The sequence below is a fragment of the Orbicella faveolata genome, unplaced genomic scaffold (genome assembly GCF_042242905.1).
Source record: "Orbicella faveolata isolate gen_17 unplaced genomic scaffold, um_ofav_v1 contig_35, whole genome shotgun sequence".
Taxonomy (NCBI): domain Eukaryota; kingdom Metazoa; phylum Cnidaria; class Anthozoa; order Scleractinia; family Merulinidae; genus Orbicella; species Orbicella faveolata.
In genome coordinates, this window is record NW_028301564.1 from 15,749,310 (window position 1) to 15,764,850 (window position 15,541).

Genomic DNA, 15,541 nt, shown 5'->3' on the forward strand with positions numbered 1-15,541 from the left:
ACCTTATTTGATCAATTTGTAATTGTTTTACAGGAGCGGCATCGAACAAAGCAGTTGTTGGCAGCTCAAGAAATATTGTTCCCAGGCCTATATCACAGCCTGCTCACGGCCATGAAGCCGCTGATGGCTCGCGACAGAGTAGGCATGGAGTCTAGCAAGATGAAAGAAGGAAACTATGAAGACTTTCTTTGACAGAGAAAACGGAATGAGTGTGAAGAGAACTTATTACGGTCAACACATGTTGTTGTTCATACCAATGACATCAATGTCATGGGTGGCCTTGTTAAGCTTCGCAAAACAAGGCCACGCAGACAAAAAGCGATAAGTATGGAGGAAATCATAGCCGAGTCTCTCGCGTTTTCCCGCTTCTCGTCCGCCTCACACAATCCGCGCGCGCGACTATATCTTGTTCTCGTGCTTTTCTTGTAATCCACGAATGAATCGAGGAACTATACTCGCAGTCTCCGTTTATTTCAAGAATGTTCTAAAAATCACTATTTACAATTATTAAGTAAGAATTATGTGAGCTTTATTATTTAATCTTGGCTAATACATAAAGCATTACATTTCTCGCACCAAAAATTTAAAAATAATCGTTCGCTTCAACAGTTTCTCGTACTTTCTGTTTTGCCGGATAACGAAACACCGCGAAAGGTACTTCGTATAATGATACTAAAAATCGCGCCGTATGGCAGCCGTTGGTCTATTTCCTAAGCTGGAGGTATATAATGGTCAGTTTTTGGGAAGGAGGGTGCAAGACTCAACCCATGCAAAAAGCAATACTATTGGGTTGTAACGTGACTACTGTCTTAATACTGAACACAATCAGTTGACAGACGAGCTGCAAACATAGCGTGATTAACCAATCGATAATCAGCATAAAAAAAAACATGCAATCAGCGAAGAGGGCGGGCCATGGTGTGGTCCATACAAAACAATTATGATTGGTATTTTATCTTAATCCTGATTGGTTACAGCCGCATGTCGTAAAAAAAGGCTGAACCAGTTACAGAACTGAGCGCTTCTACTTTCGAACTAGCTTTGATGAAACTTGATGGAACTGGCCTCGATTTGATGCGTTTGTGCCGGTTAACGCTTGAAGTAAATATTGTCAAACTCTCCAGACTGAATTTCACAAATTTCCAAAAGTAGCGTGTCCTTCTCGCCATCGGTTTTACACTGCTTACCTGCAGCGAAACAAAATCCTTTTATCAACTAGAACAGCGATTAGTACTTTTTGCCAGGCATCGCTGGAGCTTTTTCATAATCGTACACGTATTCCCAGTGGGGGTGGTGGTGGGGATGTGCGCCTCCTTCAGGGTCCCCTGCGTTCAGCTTCAATTTTTCTTCCATGGCTAATTGCACCTCTTCCACCGGGGGCTCAGGGAAGCACTCTTCATAACGGCCCGGGTCCTTGACAGTACAACATGTCCGGCATGTGGAACATTCTGACGCCTTGGGTCGTGTTCTGTGGTCATGTATGTGGGCGTAGTTTGCTGTCAATACGAACATCATGTGAAACTGGAAGAAGAACAAGGAACTCGTTAAAAACAACCATACTGAAAGTAGAAACATCTACATTACAGTACAATGTAGTAAAGCGATCGCAAACCTCCATATATTTCACCGTGCTAAAACACTGCATTACAGAAAATTAAGAGCCAATATCAGGTTCTCCTGGGGAACGAAGCTGGGAGAATTTTCCAGTTTATATGCCTGGACTGTGTTCAGTGGCCAAGACTAAGGAGGTTCCTTACTTGCCCAGTATGGGAGAGGGAGGTAAAAACTCCTCAAACCCTTCGGGCCTTAGATATTTTGGCATAAACAGATGGGGAGATCCGAAACCTTCCATAGGCTACTCAAACCGAACATAAGTAGCTTGTATGAAAACCAGGGATCTGAGGCATAAAAGAACCATACGCTTGCTTGACTCCAGTTTGCTCCTTGGTATAACCCGAATAGGAGCACGTATTCCTAAGCCCCCATGTTGGGATGCCAGTAATCCCGGAATTCTGTCAGATTTTCCGAACAACAATTTTTCGGTACTGTATGAGGTTCAAGAATAGAATACCGACAATAACACTGGCTGGGCTCGCACTAAAGACCTCAGCACGCTACCTTTTACATCACATATTTGGTCTTTACACGATCTAGAGTATTCTGAAAGGGCTTCCCAAACTACCACTCTTGTCTATTTTATGTGACGTAATATGAAGATGCTACCTACCATGCCAACGACAATGAAGAGTCCACCAACAAATGCTGCGGCAAAATAAGGAGTGGCACCTGTCATCTGAAAAGTAAACAAACAAATCCATAAAAAAAAACATACAGTAAACAAGCACGAATTAACTGGTTATATACCAGGGTATCAAACTTCACCCACTAAACCAAGTTTAAGCTTCTGCGACAGAAAAAGTACGTAACAAAGAGAAGCTTAGTGACGGCTATATGAAATAACTTGACCACTTACCGCTTCGCAGAATACAAGCAACTCATCGCCACAAACTTCTTCTGTATTGACAATGTCATCCAAACCTGTATTCAACGTAAGTTTAATCTTTCAAATATGTATCAACATCTTTACTACTGGACGGCAGAAGTACACTTGCGTTACGCAAATTCCTGGTGGTGATTTTATGTTTATATATATACCGGTCCCAAGTAGGGAAGTCACGAAATGAAGCTCAGTAACAAGTCTCTTTGGTGGGGGTGTGGTCTTGGTAGAGACCAGCAACATGGACGGCCTATAAGGGTTTGTGGGGATAAGGGATATTAAGTAAAAAGATACGTAATACAGGAAATGTGGGGAAAAATACTGGAATATTTAGAACAGATATTCTTGATATCGAAAAGGAAAACTGTCATTTTTTTTTTTCTGATTAAAATAACGGCACACAGATATTAAGGCCAGAAATTCATCGGATTTGGGTTACTCAGGCCCCAGCCCCATCTCTTAACCCCCCACACCCTCGATGGGCCCGCAACGCTGCCGGTGACAGTTTTTTTCAAAACCCAATAAGGTTAACTTTGAGCATAGAAATTAAAGACGGTCAGAACCTGGTCAGTCGCTAGAGATATTTAGAAGAACTGAGACTTTCAAGCGGTCCTCTGACAAAATGCCTAATTTTCGAATAATATGGGTGTAAATGGGCACCGGATAATATTAGGATAACTGACCAAACGCTGTTGCACTGGCATCCCATCCAGCTGTAGGTAAAGGTAAAGTTTGCTTACGAACCAAGTGGCCCATCAGGCAGGAGCTTATCCCGGTTTCTGTAGCATAAAGCGACTAGCAATATTTCTACTCCCCCTGGATGGAATGCTAGTCCATCGCAGGGTTATCCCCAACATTAAACTCGCCGGCACCCATTTATACACTTGGGTGGAGAGAGGCACTGAGAGTAGTGTCTTGCCCAAGGACACAACACAATGTCCCCGGCCAGGGCTCGAACCCAGACTGCTTGATCTGGAGTTGAGCACACTAATCATGAGGTCCATAAGGCCACCGGGCCTCTACCCTTCCAGCTGTAGGTTGAGTAGAAATACTTTTACATTGGCCTCACGATATGGAAACTGTGATTCGGAAAGTTTATCGTCAGGGAAAATAATTGTTGACCCAGAACAAGTTTCTGATTGTACGTTAATTACTCACCATATTCACTGAATTTAATGCACGTCTTTCCGAGTTGTTTGACGACTTGTACTTGACAAATTCCAAAGAAAATTCCCATGAAAATCAGTGGAATAATCAGAATTGGAGCAATAAACATCCACAGGAAGAACATGAGATAATGCCAACCGAAGAGCTGCCGAGGTAAAGAATCAATTTAAGACCTCACTGATTCCGTTGGGGGTGGGGAGAGGGGACGGACTCCCATATACAAAAAGACGGCGATGCTTGTCGTACCTTTTAGGGTTTAAAGAAGCCTCGAAAGATCCACAGCAGGAGCTTTTGCAGTACCTTTTAGGGTACTGAGCCAAAAAAAAATATGTCAGGAGATATTTGACAATCGACTGATTTTTAATTTTGTCTCATTTACATTCATCTTTATCGCTGTTAAAAATTTTGAAAGTTTCTCTTAATGTGTTGTTTCAAGCCACGCCCACAAGACAGGATCAAGGTACCTCTTAGGGTTTTTTTGTTTTCAACATTTCCGAAGAGCATCCATGTCCTTTTTATAGGGAAGTCCCCTCGGGTTCGAAATAAAAAATAATATCAAGTGTACTTACAAAACCAATACAGCAACGCCCAAGAAGGCGTCTTTTGTAGCCGCCGCAGCAGTTGAACCTCGTTCGTCCTGTAGCTGCAAACCCATGTAACAGTGCCAGTCCCGATAAGCCGCCAAAAAATATTCCAAGAAGCATGATTCCGAGAGAGGCCAATTCCCTGCGGAAACAGTACAAAACACGGTTATCTCGAAACAGTAATTCCCATTTCCGAATGACATATCTTTTTCTGTATGTTTCTAGGACTTTTATTGATATTTTAGTTCTAGTTTTATTGTTTTCCAAGGCACCCCTTGATAACAGCATTTATCATCATCATCATTATCATTATCATTATCATTATCATCATCATTATTATTATCATTATTATTATCATCATCATTATTGCTTTGGTGAGCCACACCGTGTTTTTGAAGTTCATTATTTAATGAAGAAAATACATCTTTCGGATGAGAAATCATCCATCGTCAGTTGTACAGTGAGAAATAAAATGAAAATATGCAATAAATAGCATGACAAAGTGAGATACTTACAAGAATAATTAAGGATTAAGGCGCGAACCAAAAAAAAAAAAAAACAAGAGTAAAACTATTTAACCTTAGAAAGGAGACTAATTAGTATGAAAGGGATAAATTAAGTTGTTTGACCGGAGAATTTAAAGACGGCTGCTCCCAAAGGATGGCGTTGGCCTTCCTTTTAGCTTTAATCTTTTATATTCCTAACCACCCTTGTTACTCTTGTTCCTAGGGACAGGTTCTTCAAGCCGAAATGTCAACCTCATGTAAGATATTTGTTATCGAACGCGAAGGTCTTTCAAAAAATGCACATTTTGAATGGTGTTTTGCTTCACTGGTCATTGACGAGGAGGGTCACAGTTGACCTAACAAGTTCAAGTACTGATCAGCAGAACGGCTAGTCTCAACAAAAACATCTAGTACAACGCAAATATCGATAAATTTTGCAATTAAAAGGAGTTGCGCAATGGAAACTCGTTTAAATTTGTCCTTCAATGAATGGGGTAGACGGTAGCTTCGAGTAAGGAAGTCTAGGCGTCATTAACGCACTACACAGTAATAGGTACCTACACAATATCCATTTTGAGCCATTTGTTAAGGTTGTTCACTCCTTCACTGAGCCCGAGAGCAAATCCAGTGAAACCGAGCCCCAAAACAAACGAAGCGATCAGCGAAGCAACAGGGACACGTGACAAACAAATACAACAGCACCTGTTACAGGAACCACAACATGCTGAAAATGAAAAAAAAAATGTTACAAACAATTCTAGAAAATAACAGCAACTCGCTTGGCGTTGTTAGAAAATTCGGCCAAAGGTATTGAATTTGGTCAACCAAAACAAAGTCAACGCAAAAGATACAATTATCATCGTCAGTTCTTTGGACACCGAGTGCCGTATAGTTCATGATCAAGCTTTATCCATTCCTTTTGGTCCTTTGCAACCCGCGCGGCTTGCTCCTAGTTAAGGTTTAGAGCCTGAAGATGGCTCTTCCTTTATTTTCTGGTGTCTATCTGAGAGCGCCGTTTGAGATGTTACTGAGTGGTTTCTCTACGGAGTAAGTGACTGATCCAATGGCATCTTCTTCTTTAGTTACAAGGAAAAGACACAGTGAAACCTTCAGTCAGACCCTGTAAGGTCTATTCGAGGCAACATAACAAGTAAAACATTGTTCACTGAAGACAAATAAGAGATCAGGCAAAGTTTTTGTAGCATTTAATTTCGCTGGTTGTCACCGTATGGGGAATCGGTTAATTTTCATTTTTCTGTGCCAGACTGATAGCAAGGTAGTTATTTTTCCGCCAACTGGGGTTATACATTTTTCTTCCGGTACAGCTTCTCCGGATAAGCTCACGGCCGATGTAACAGCATAATAGTACTGATATTTCTGAAAAAAGGTACTGATATTCTTAAAATCACTTCGTATCACTGAAACTTCCATGGTTCGATCGAGATACTACATTTGATTGTATAACTATAAGGTACACATAAAGTATCTTAGTTTTAATCAAGATGGTTATTTTTGACACTATTCTTAAAACGGCGATTTTGACTTAAATTCTACGTACTGCGTGTTTGGAGGAACTAAATTTTCAAACTCTAACTTTCTCCTTAGCTGTTGAAACGTAGGATAAATAATTCTGAATTCTGAATTCTGAATTCCACAAGAATTGGAGTTTTCGGGTTTATGAATAAAACTGTTTAACTGGTATTTTATTTTTCTGATGAAAATGGAGCAACACACAAACTGCAATAGCCTTAACACAATTTCAGTTCATTTCGAAAAGTAGAATTGACGATATTTACGATCATTTTTGTTTCTCGGTATAAATATAAAGTGCGCCGATCGTAAATTCGAATGTAGAAACTATTTCCTCGATAAATCCAGGCGTTGGCACGCTTGCTCACAAAAATCTAGCAGGTTGTAAAATAAACTTAACAGGTATCGAGGGACGCTTTGCCACTTATGCTGCAAAAGTTACCATAGGTAAATTTTCAAAAAGCAGTATGTACGTATATTTACGAAAGCATGTTTGTACGCCAAAATGTGCATTTATGAGCAAGTTATGCTTGTTAAAAAAATCGTATGAGATAAAGATTCCTTTCTTACCATTGCATCTTCGACAGCATAATAAATGGTTCTTCTGGAACCCTGCGCGATGCGCTAGAAATCTCACTATCAACTTCTTAAAAGCCAGGCACAGCTTGCGGCAGATCCTTCCGCAACACATTGCTATACAGTTTCAAGGGATTGCATGTAATAAATCTTTCTATTTCGCGGAATATCTCAATACCCCAGCGAGGAAAACGGTTTGTTTCGCCCCTCGTTTGGCGAGAGGTAACTGGGGGGCACCTGTTAACTACGCTTGATTGTTACCTGCCAATCAATCAAGCTCTTGTGACGTCATGGATATCTTTGGATAAAAAAAAAGCTTGAAAGAAAAAGTGAAAAAATTGAAAAAGTTTGAAATCAAAGAAACTTATAACGTTGACCATTTTGCAGCATTCGGTATTACCGTGACGGTTGTTGTCGAAATCTCGTTGACTATTTTCGTTATCATTTAAACCTGGAGTTGCTTTACTCTTTATCGGGTAGAGAACAATTCTCTACTCTCTCAGACTTTGCAACTCTTTGCAAATCAAAGGTGAAACAACCAGATTATCAAAAGCGTAGATAAAACAGAAATTTAATAATAACCTCAAGGACTCGAAGCCAATAAAACGCGAGGCTGCACCAAAAAACAGCAGTAAAGAATTTCACACGTTAGTCTGAATTAGAAATCTTCGAGGGTTCTTAACGCCTTCATGAAAATAATACAAATTTCTGTTCAGTCATTTACTAAATTTCATAAACTTTAGCAGCTGTTTAAACTTTTTAGTTTCTTTGTTTTTCTTCTGTTTGCTTTTATTTCGAGGCAGTCTGTATATTTATCGAAACTCATAGCGATTACTCGTGCGTATAATTAATCTGCATTAGTTTAATATATTCCAATTCAGCGTGCTAAATCAGTTAATTATTCATAACCAATGATAAACAATTTTCGCCCTAAAGCTGCAAATTTTGTCCTTATACGAGTTACATTTTGCTCGAAACAGGCGACAACCCTGCCATGTTAAATGAAATAATTTAAAAACACGTTAAAACCAAAATTATCATCGCAAATTCTTTCGATATTATTATTATTCGAGTGTAAATATTCCAGAACGCCGGGAAGAACGCGCTGACGTTGCCCAGATCTCACTGAAGCACGTACGACTTAGTGTTGTATCTTTTTCTTGGTTATTACACATTCGCTGTTGATATTTGAGACTCTCAAACCATGTCGTAGTACTTTTTCAAGGCAATTACGTGGGAGAACCACTCGAACCAAGAGAAACAAAGAGTTTAAGTATTTAATAATTTTGTCTTCTATCAAGTAATTCCCACATGGTCTAGCGGTTAGGATTCCTGGTTTTCACCCAGGCGGCCCGGGTTCGACTCCCGGTGTGGGAAGCGCTGAGTTTTTTTTTCTCTTTTTCTTTTGTAATGTTCTCTTTTAACGTTTTGTTTAGTTTTTTTTTATGTTTTTTCTTCCATTTAATGGGTGTTTTTTATTATTTCGTCCATACACGTTTCATTCTCTCCAAAACGAACATGAAAGGACTGGCACTTGCCTCTGGAGACCTTCTGTTTGGATGGCTTGAATGCGTAGAAACCGAACTGGGAGAAATCTAAAGCCATTTTATTTTCGCGTGTAGTTAGTGATTCACACAATGCTCCTTGTAATTTGATACCCCGGAAGATCGATTTACAAAGGTCACAGAGCGAGGTCCAGAACCGGTTATATTCCACAACTCACATACGGAGAGACGAAATTAAGATTTAATCCGCTCGCCTTGACGTGAGGCCGGACTATATCGAAGACTTGACTAGCAAATTGAAGAATATCCAACTTCTAAAATAGTTATTGGACGCAATTACCACTGACTTTAATAAACAGAGGCGCTAAACGGGACAATACTGTATTTTCCTGATTCCACTGTATTCAATGCAAATAATTAATTCCGCAGCGAAAAAAAACATCCTTTCCCCCCCCCCCCCCTTCACTCTCTCTCCTCAAGAAAGAGAAAATCGTTTTCCACCAAACTTCCTCGATCGATCATAAGTACATGCAACATCCCCTACCCTCAGGAAGTAGTGAAAATCCCTCTGATGTGCCTAAATGATGGGACCCCTTCTAGCGATGTCAGCCGCGGGAGGAATGGGAAGGAGAGATTCTGAAAATCATGCTGGAAATATCCTTTCGCCCGACTAACCCAAAATAATGAAATAATAATTCAGTGACTCATTGCCTGGCTCCATGTTGTGTTGTTCCCAAGTTCTTCAAAGTGACGTCTTTTTTCCTCAAAACGACATCTTCGAAAACTACTGATACAGTAATACAGTGATTGTGGCTTCGATGGAAAACGGTAGTCACGTGTAAGATACGATCAAGGCTCTCTTGGAATTATTTATTTATTCATTTGTCAATATTCGTCTTGTCCAGCTTTTATTTAATTTGACTCTTTCCACCAACCAACTGATTCTGTCTTACGAGTGAGAGGTCAATGGGAAAGCGGAAACATTTAATTTTGTGTCGATGTTCCTCTGTAGTCATGATGCAAAGCGGACCTCGGGGGTAGGGTTTAGAAAGGACGGAGGTTCTCGTCGTACGTTTTAGGTAAGATATCTGTTTGCAAACATTGTTTTTGTTATTTAAATGTCCAAAACGTTAAACAAAAGAATCCTTTGTTTCACCAGCCAATAGTTCTCTGGTTGGCATGGTAATAACAATAGATGACGTCACTGATATCTTTGCTTTAGGGGTTAAAAAAGCGGTTTTGGTTTCTCCTTGGGTGTTCAATCTCAAAAGGGCCACAGCGGGAGCATTCTCGGTACCTTTTAGGGAATTGATAGGGATTTATCACAGTGCTTTCCTAAAATTTACGAGTAGAAGGTATTCGAAGCAATCGTCTTTATCGCTATTAAAATTACGAAAATGTGTTGTTTTAGAATCGGTACCTCTTTTAGGGGTGAAAAAATTTTCAAGCCACGCCCACAAAACAAGATCTTGGTACCTCACAGGGGTTCATTTCAAAATTTCCGACGAGGAGACCTGTCCTTTACACGAGGGAGTTCCCACAGCTAGCTGACCTCCCTGAAAATGTTCGTTTTCCCGAGAACTACGTACAACCAATTCTTTGAAACATTCTTTATTCAAATGAGCTATTTTTAGATGGGAATAGGCATCTCACCAGCAGTGTTACAAAATAATGAAACTATTTTGTCTGGATAAAATTAAAATTAACTGTCTTTTGTCCTCTGTGTCTGTGATAACATTAGCCGCTTGCTGGGTTGGCAAGATATTTAGTCTTTCGATAAATTTCAGTACTAAACCAATAAAGTGATCTGTCAAAACAAATATCTCCAGTCTACCCTACCATGTTGTCTACTGTAGATACTGTAATGATCCGATTTAGCACCTCTGGGCCTTAATTTTAGTTTCCGCCTCAAGGAAAGGGCGAAAAATAATAAATACGTTGGGTTTGAACTTTGTCATACTCCCTCCACATCTCTAAAAACCTGAGTCAAAACCGGCGATGTCTCGAAAACAGCTACACATGAAAGTTCAGCTCACACCACTTCCTCTGTGGAAGCTGTGTGAACAATAAACGCAAGATTGACTCCGTATTGTGGCTTTGGCACGACTACTTCAAAATTAAAGCAGATATTCAATTTTTAAGGCTAGGGGGACGCTCAGAAGGCACTAAATAGAATTATTACGGTACAACAATGAACATAGAGAACACCTTCACTTAGTCAAGTTGGAGAGGCTTAAAAGAAAGGTTGATCTTGGCTGTCTCAGAGTATGAATTTCTAGCCTTATCACAAAAGACGATTATTGATCCGTACAAAAATAAAATAGATTTATGTATCTTAGATTTGGGATCTAAAATTATTTGTGTTTAGAACAATTCGGTTTTATATTATCAGTCTTGTTAAATTGATTAATTAAATTGAATGAAAAAAAAAATTTTTACAAGTATTTGTTGAAATTCACCTTAAATAACATGACTTTGATAATTAATTTTCAAGGAAATGATATTTTAAATTATCTACCTAAATTGAAATACCTATTATCGTATCACCGACAGTGGAAACACAGAAAGTTGAAGTCTCTTATTTTCTGTGCTGCTGTTGTCATGACTCCTTTAGGTAGGCGGATACAGCCCCCTTAAATTTGCTGCTTCGTCAATCGCTGTCCGTGATGTTTTCATCGAGACCAGAGACAGGAATAGTGGAATATTTAAGGGCGTCGCTATTCTGTCCACTACATCTAGGTATGCATTGAACTTTTAAAGAAAGGTTTTGAAATTCTTTAAAGAACGTCAACCCAAACAAACCAAAACACCAAGCCGCAAGCCACTCGGCTAAATTACCCACAATTAAAACCGTGTCGGGCGTCTTGTCGTGATAACCCAGTCCTCCGCAGATCAAGAACAGCAAGGTACTTAGTGTAAGAATACTTGAAATGGCCAGGCGCGCGGTGAAGACAGACTTGTCGTTGACGTTGAACTTGGCCAGTTGATAGGTTGTGAATGTCTGGGCCCAACAATACGCAGCACCGCTGGTAAAAAGGAGTGCGGCTCCGATTATGTGCATAACCGAGTAAGAGTTGTTAACCTTTAAGATCAATTTTATATTCTATTAGTGAGTCATTAGTTCTAGAAACAATGTCACTGTATGCTAAGCTAATTAATTTTTGACGATGTATAAAATCATCTTTAAAATCGAAGAAACCCTTTGCTGAAGTTCAATTCACCAAGAGGTAATGACGAACAAAATGTAACAATCAGGTAGTTAAGATTGGGGAATGTCACACGTCACAAACATTTTTAGCCCTTAAATGATTCTGCAATATAATATTTGAAAAGTTATTATTAGAGTCAGTTTTCGCAAGAAACTGGAGACTAAGGTTTTTAGCCGAAGTCCTAATTATTTGGCCTATCGCGAAGTGACATAGATCTGTCGCTCGGTTGCCAAATCAAGACTGAAGAACGCGCGAGCCACGAAAAAGAGAAACTCGCCCTAATGACAAATTTAGTTCAACGTTGAACTAAAACCTCTAAAAAGACGCGAAGTTTGTCTGGGCTAAGAAATATGTTTCTTCCCTTGTTTTTTTTTTTTTTTTTTTTCAGTTACTAATCGAAAGACCTTTATAAAGCCGGTCACAGTTCAACAACCGAACCTTGAAAATAAGAAAAGTTTACTTGGTAAGTCTCTTGGTAAGTCTCTTGGTAAACAGGTCAAAATATCTAACAATGAAACAGTGCGGAACTAGCTAGTTGAAGGATTCAGAGACGGCAAATAAAAATGCTTTATACCGGCAAGGATCCAATTAAACTGAACCTGAAAATTGCAATGAAAAAGAAAAGTTTTAAACTTGTGGGAAGTAAAAATAGCCTCTTTTGTTAGCTTTGACGATGGTAACCGCTAAGAAAGCAGAATAGCAGAAAAGAATATCAACAAACTATGGCAAGCTCAAGCGATTATCTAATTATAATTAAACAGACTTAAAAGCTCAGATCTCCGGGTTAGTTTACACGCCTCTGCGAAACTTAATCTGGTGATCCCATCCTCTCAACAAATGCCTTTTAATGTTAATCTTACGTGGCATTTAAAAACTGCTGTAACCAGCCAATAGAAACCCGCGTGTACCTCTTAAGAGCTCCAAATTGAGCTTTTTAAAAAGGGCGCTGTACGGCGGATTACGGTTGGCATGCAAACTTTTGAATTGTTTTCAGAGGTGGACGGCGAAGAATTATCAGCTTTCTTACGAGGACAGAAAATTCTCAGATCTCCTTTAATATTTGTAATTTGAAATTTCATTAATTAGGTTTAGGACAATTCTTTGCAACGACAAACAGTCTCTAGGTAACAGGACGGCAAAATGATGTTTTAGAAAGTTAATGAAAATAACAAGCTTTGATCCTGTCGTCATGGGTAATGACCTTCCAGATCTCGGTTTTCTTTCAAAGACATGCACGACACGACAAATCCAAAAAAACTGTTCTCCTTGTAGTTACTAAAAGCATTACCTGCTTATCAGCCGCTAAATGGAAAACAAGACAGAGTAATCTAAAAAGAAAAACTAATTCCACAAAAGCGACGAAACTTTTAACGCTTGTACGTGCGAGCGGGCATTAGCGAATCACCTATTCAATTAATACAAAATTCAAAAGGACTGGCTATTCATGTGAAAATGGGAAAAAAATAAACAATTGGCGAGTTTTGATAGAAGTTGGAAGTGAAATGTTTTTGAACGGTTTCGTTAAGTTTTGTCTCAAAGCAGATATGCCACTCCTTAAATTGCTGTTTATAATTAGAGCTATAGAGAGAGTGTACAATAGCCAACCTCGAGTTCGAACACGACGCTGGTCGTTAAGTGAGACGAAACGAAATTTTAATAAGTCAATCTTGCGTGTCCAAATTCGTACGTAAACTTTACGCATAAGTAAAGACAGATTCAATTACGAGAAAAGCGAAACGATTCCTCCAGTAAAATGGAAGATTCTGTGATCGCCGTGTGGCTACAGTATAAAATGCTTAGATTGGAGAGATCTAAACATTCACCGATGGCGAACAGCCTGTTTGGTTTTGCCCGGAAGGTATATTTCCCGCGTTTTAAGCCGCATAAATCTCCTTAATTCTCTTGCAAATTTATTAAAAACGACTTTGCTTGAGATAGGTTTTTAATTTAGCTGAGCGATCTCGGCTACAACTAGCTTTAAAACTTGTACTATAAACTCACCTCTGAGGATCTGAAATTAGCGACAAAGGACGCTCCCAAAGCACTTCCAACGCCGAAAACGACGCTGAGTATGTTAAGTTGAGATAGATGTGATGATTCACCGCCTTCTACCTGTCTATTTATCATCTTGACTTGGTAGTACCGAATGGCCATCATAACTAGAGTGAAAACGGCGGTCGCGTTGAATAACTCGGCGAAAATGGCTCCTTCGGGGTTCTTGGAAGTTATGTCGCTAATAGCGGGAACAAAAGGTGAGACATGTCCAGTTGAACGGGCGATGGAGTACGATAGGACCAGTGAGATTGTGGCTATTAAAATCCATACTAACACTATACAACCCAGGCCGGGTCTTAAACAAAACCCGCGCTTGTCGGTATCGCTCATTCCGTCAGTAAATCTTTGTATTTACCCGCTAAGTCATGGCGAGTGTACTGAGGATTGACCTCCCCTCAATGCCTAAGTCCGCGTTTACAAATAAACCTCCTTGAGTGGGCGAGTATGCTAATTCTTTTGAAATCCGTCAGCGGCGACTCGCAAATCAGGTGTCAACAACCAACGCTGCATGATATGCTCCAATCATTTCAAACAAAAGTGTAATTATTTGGATAGAAACAACTCTTAATACGGTTTTACAGATGAATTGAATTCCCCTTTGGATAAATTGACAAAACTACGGGGTAATTTATTTCGCGGGAACAAAAGAAAACATCTTTGCCTGCCATGTGTTTTTCTGTCATCAATTGTGCGCAATGTATAGGAGATTTAAATTTCTCAATTCAATTTTCCCCAGCCAACATATCCTGTTGCCTATCCACCGGATATCTCGCCCACGCTATTCCGGAATAATATCTTGTTGTAATTTCACCTGAGATGTTGAAAGAAAAACTGAGTGATCTTGCAAAAAGAAGATGCAATTTAACCTGTGATATAAAGTGACATAACAAAATAGCCTTCACATGTATTAATTTCATTCCAACTCTAAGGAATTTAGAATGCGGTTAAGAAATAATCGTGATTCTTTCGCCTCATTTTACAGTCAATCCGAAGATATCTTTTTTTTTTCAAAAAAAAAAAATAGTCTACAGTTTCTTCTTCTGAGAACATTAAAAAACCCACAAAGCACCATTAATCAGTCAGTTTTCACCTGAATGTCTCTTTAAAAGTGGTTCAGTTCGAGCACGTGTGCGTTAATGGAATCTTATAATTGGGGGTGTAACTGAAATGGAATAAAAAAATCTAAATTACCACCGAAAAACGCTAACGTTTTATGACGTTCAAAGATCAAGGTTAGCTTTAAGAAATTAGGACTTCTATCACTACTGACAATAAGTTATCTTTTTATCCACGTTGCTGTATTTTCGCAATCATTTCAAATGGATCATCACGGCCCAACTCCATGTTTCCGGAGTACAGTTTCAGCGGTATGAAGCGCCTAAGAGTAGTATGTACGTATACCACCTATAGCCATTGTTTTGTTACCTTACCTTACTCTGACAAATTAAACCGATTACTCCTGGGTCCTAAAGTACATCAAGCTAGCAAGACTCCACGAGTACTGGAACCGAGACACCTCAATTTACTCGAGAATGGTTCGTTATTTGGCGCGCTTTCCATTCGCGTGAAAACGGTGAGAAATTCCCGCCAAGTAGAACAGTACAAATTTTCAATAACAAACATGAAACGGGATAAGTGTGTACCATTTGTCTGCATTTGAAAACCTTTATTGGCAAGGACTGTTCCATTTCGTTTCCAACCGAAACCACTGCGTATTTCACCGAGGAGCATGGGAATTAAAAAATAGTGTTATCTTTAAATGTCATGTGACCTCACAGTAGCCAAAGAGAGCGCGTGTTGCTTTGGAAAAAATTTCTGCTATAAAACAGTACAATAATCAGTAACTCGTCGTTTTTACGATAACTGCAGAAATTGTCGCGCGCTAGGTAGGGTAGGGGTTCACGAAATTTAT

At 39.4% G+C, this 15,541-nt stretch overlaps 3 protein-coding genes and 1 non-coding gene across 4 annotated transcripts in view; 2 read left to right on the plus strand and 2 right to left on the minus strand.

Annotated features, from left to right (window-relative positions):
• LOC110066069 (uncharacterized) overlaps positions 1-606 on the plus strand; it is a 48,183-nt gene extending 47,577 nt beyond the window's left edge. Inside the window, exon 27 of the mRNA XM_020773268.2 lies at positions 34-606. Within this exon, the coding sequence (XP_020628927.2) occupies positions 34-192 (159 nt within the window). The 3' untranslated portion in view covers positions 193-606. The remainder of the gene's footprint in view (positions 1-33) is intronic.
• LOC110066070 (neuronal membrane glycoprotein M6-a-like) lies at positions 451-7,108 on the minus strand. The gene is made up of 7 exons (XM_089272471.1): positions 6,855-7,108; positions 5,316-5,478; positions 4,234-4,390; positions 3,656-3,809; positions 2,474-2,538; positions 2,228-2,293; positions 451-1,521 (listed from the first exon to the last, which is right to left on the minus strand). Exons 1-7 carry the CDS (start codon positions 6,973-6,975, stop codon positions 1,228-1,230), a joined length of 1,020 nt encoding a protein of 339 aa, XP_089128597.1. The 5' UTR covers positions 6,976-7,108; the 3' UTR covers positions 451-1,227.
• A 1,057-nt stretch (positions 7,109-8,165) lies between these two features.
• On the plus strand, positions 8,166-8,237 carry Trnae-uuc (transfer RNA glutamic acid (anticodon UUC)). Its single transcript has one exon. It is a non-coding gene; the product is annotated as a tRNA-Glu (tRNA).
• A 1,723-nt stretch (positions 8,238-9,960) lies between these two features.
• On the minus strand, positions 9,961-14,110 carry LOC110066077 (DNA damage-regulated autophagy modulator protein 2-like). The gene is made up of 2 exons (XM_020773277.2): positions 13,576-14,110; positions 9,961-11,447 (listed from the first exon to the last, which is right to left on the minus strand). The coding sequence occupies exons 1-2, from the start codon at positions 13,957-13,959 to the stop codon at positions 11,016-11,018; spliced, it is 816 nt and encodes a 271-aa protein (XP_020628936.2). The 5' UTR covers positions 13,960-14,110; the 3' UTR covers positions 9,961-11,015.
• Between the last annotated feature and the right edge of the window lie 1,431 nt (positions 14,111-15,541).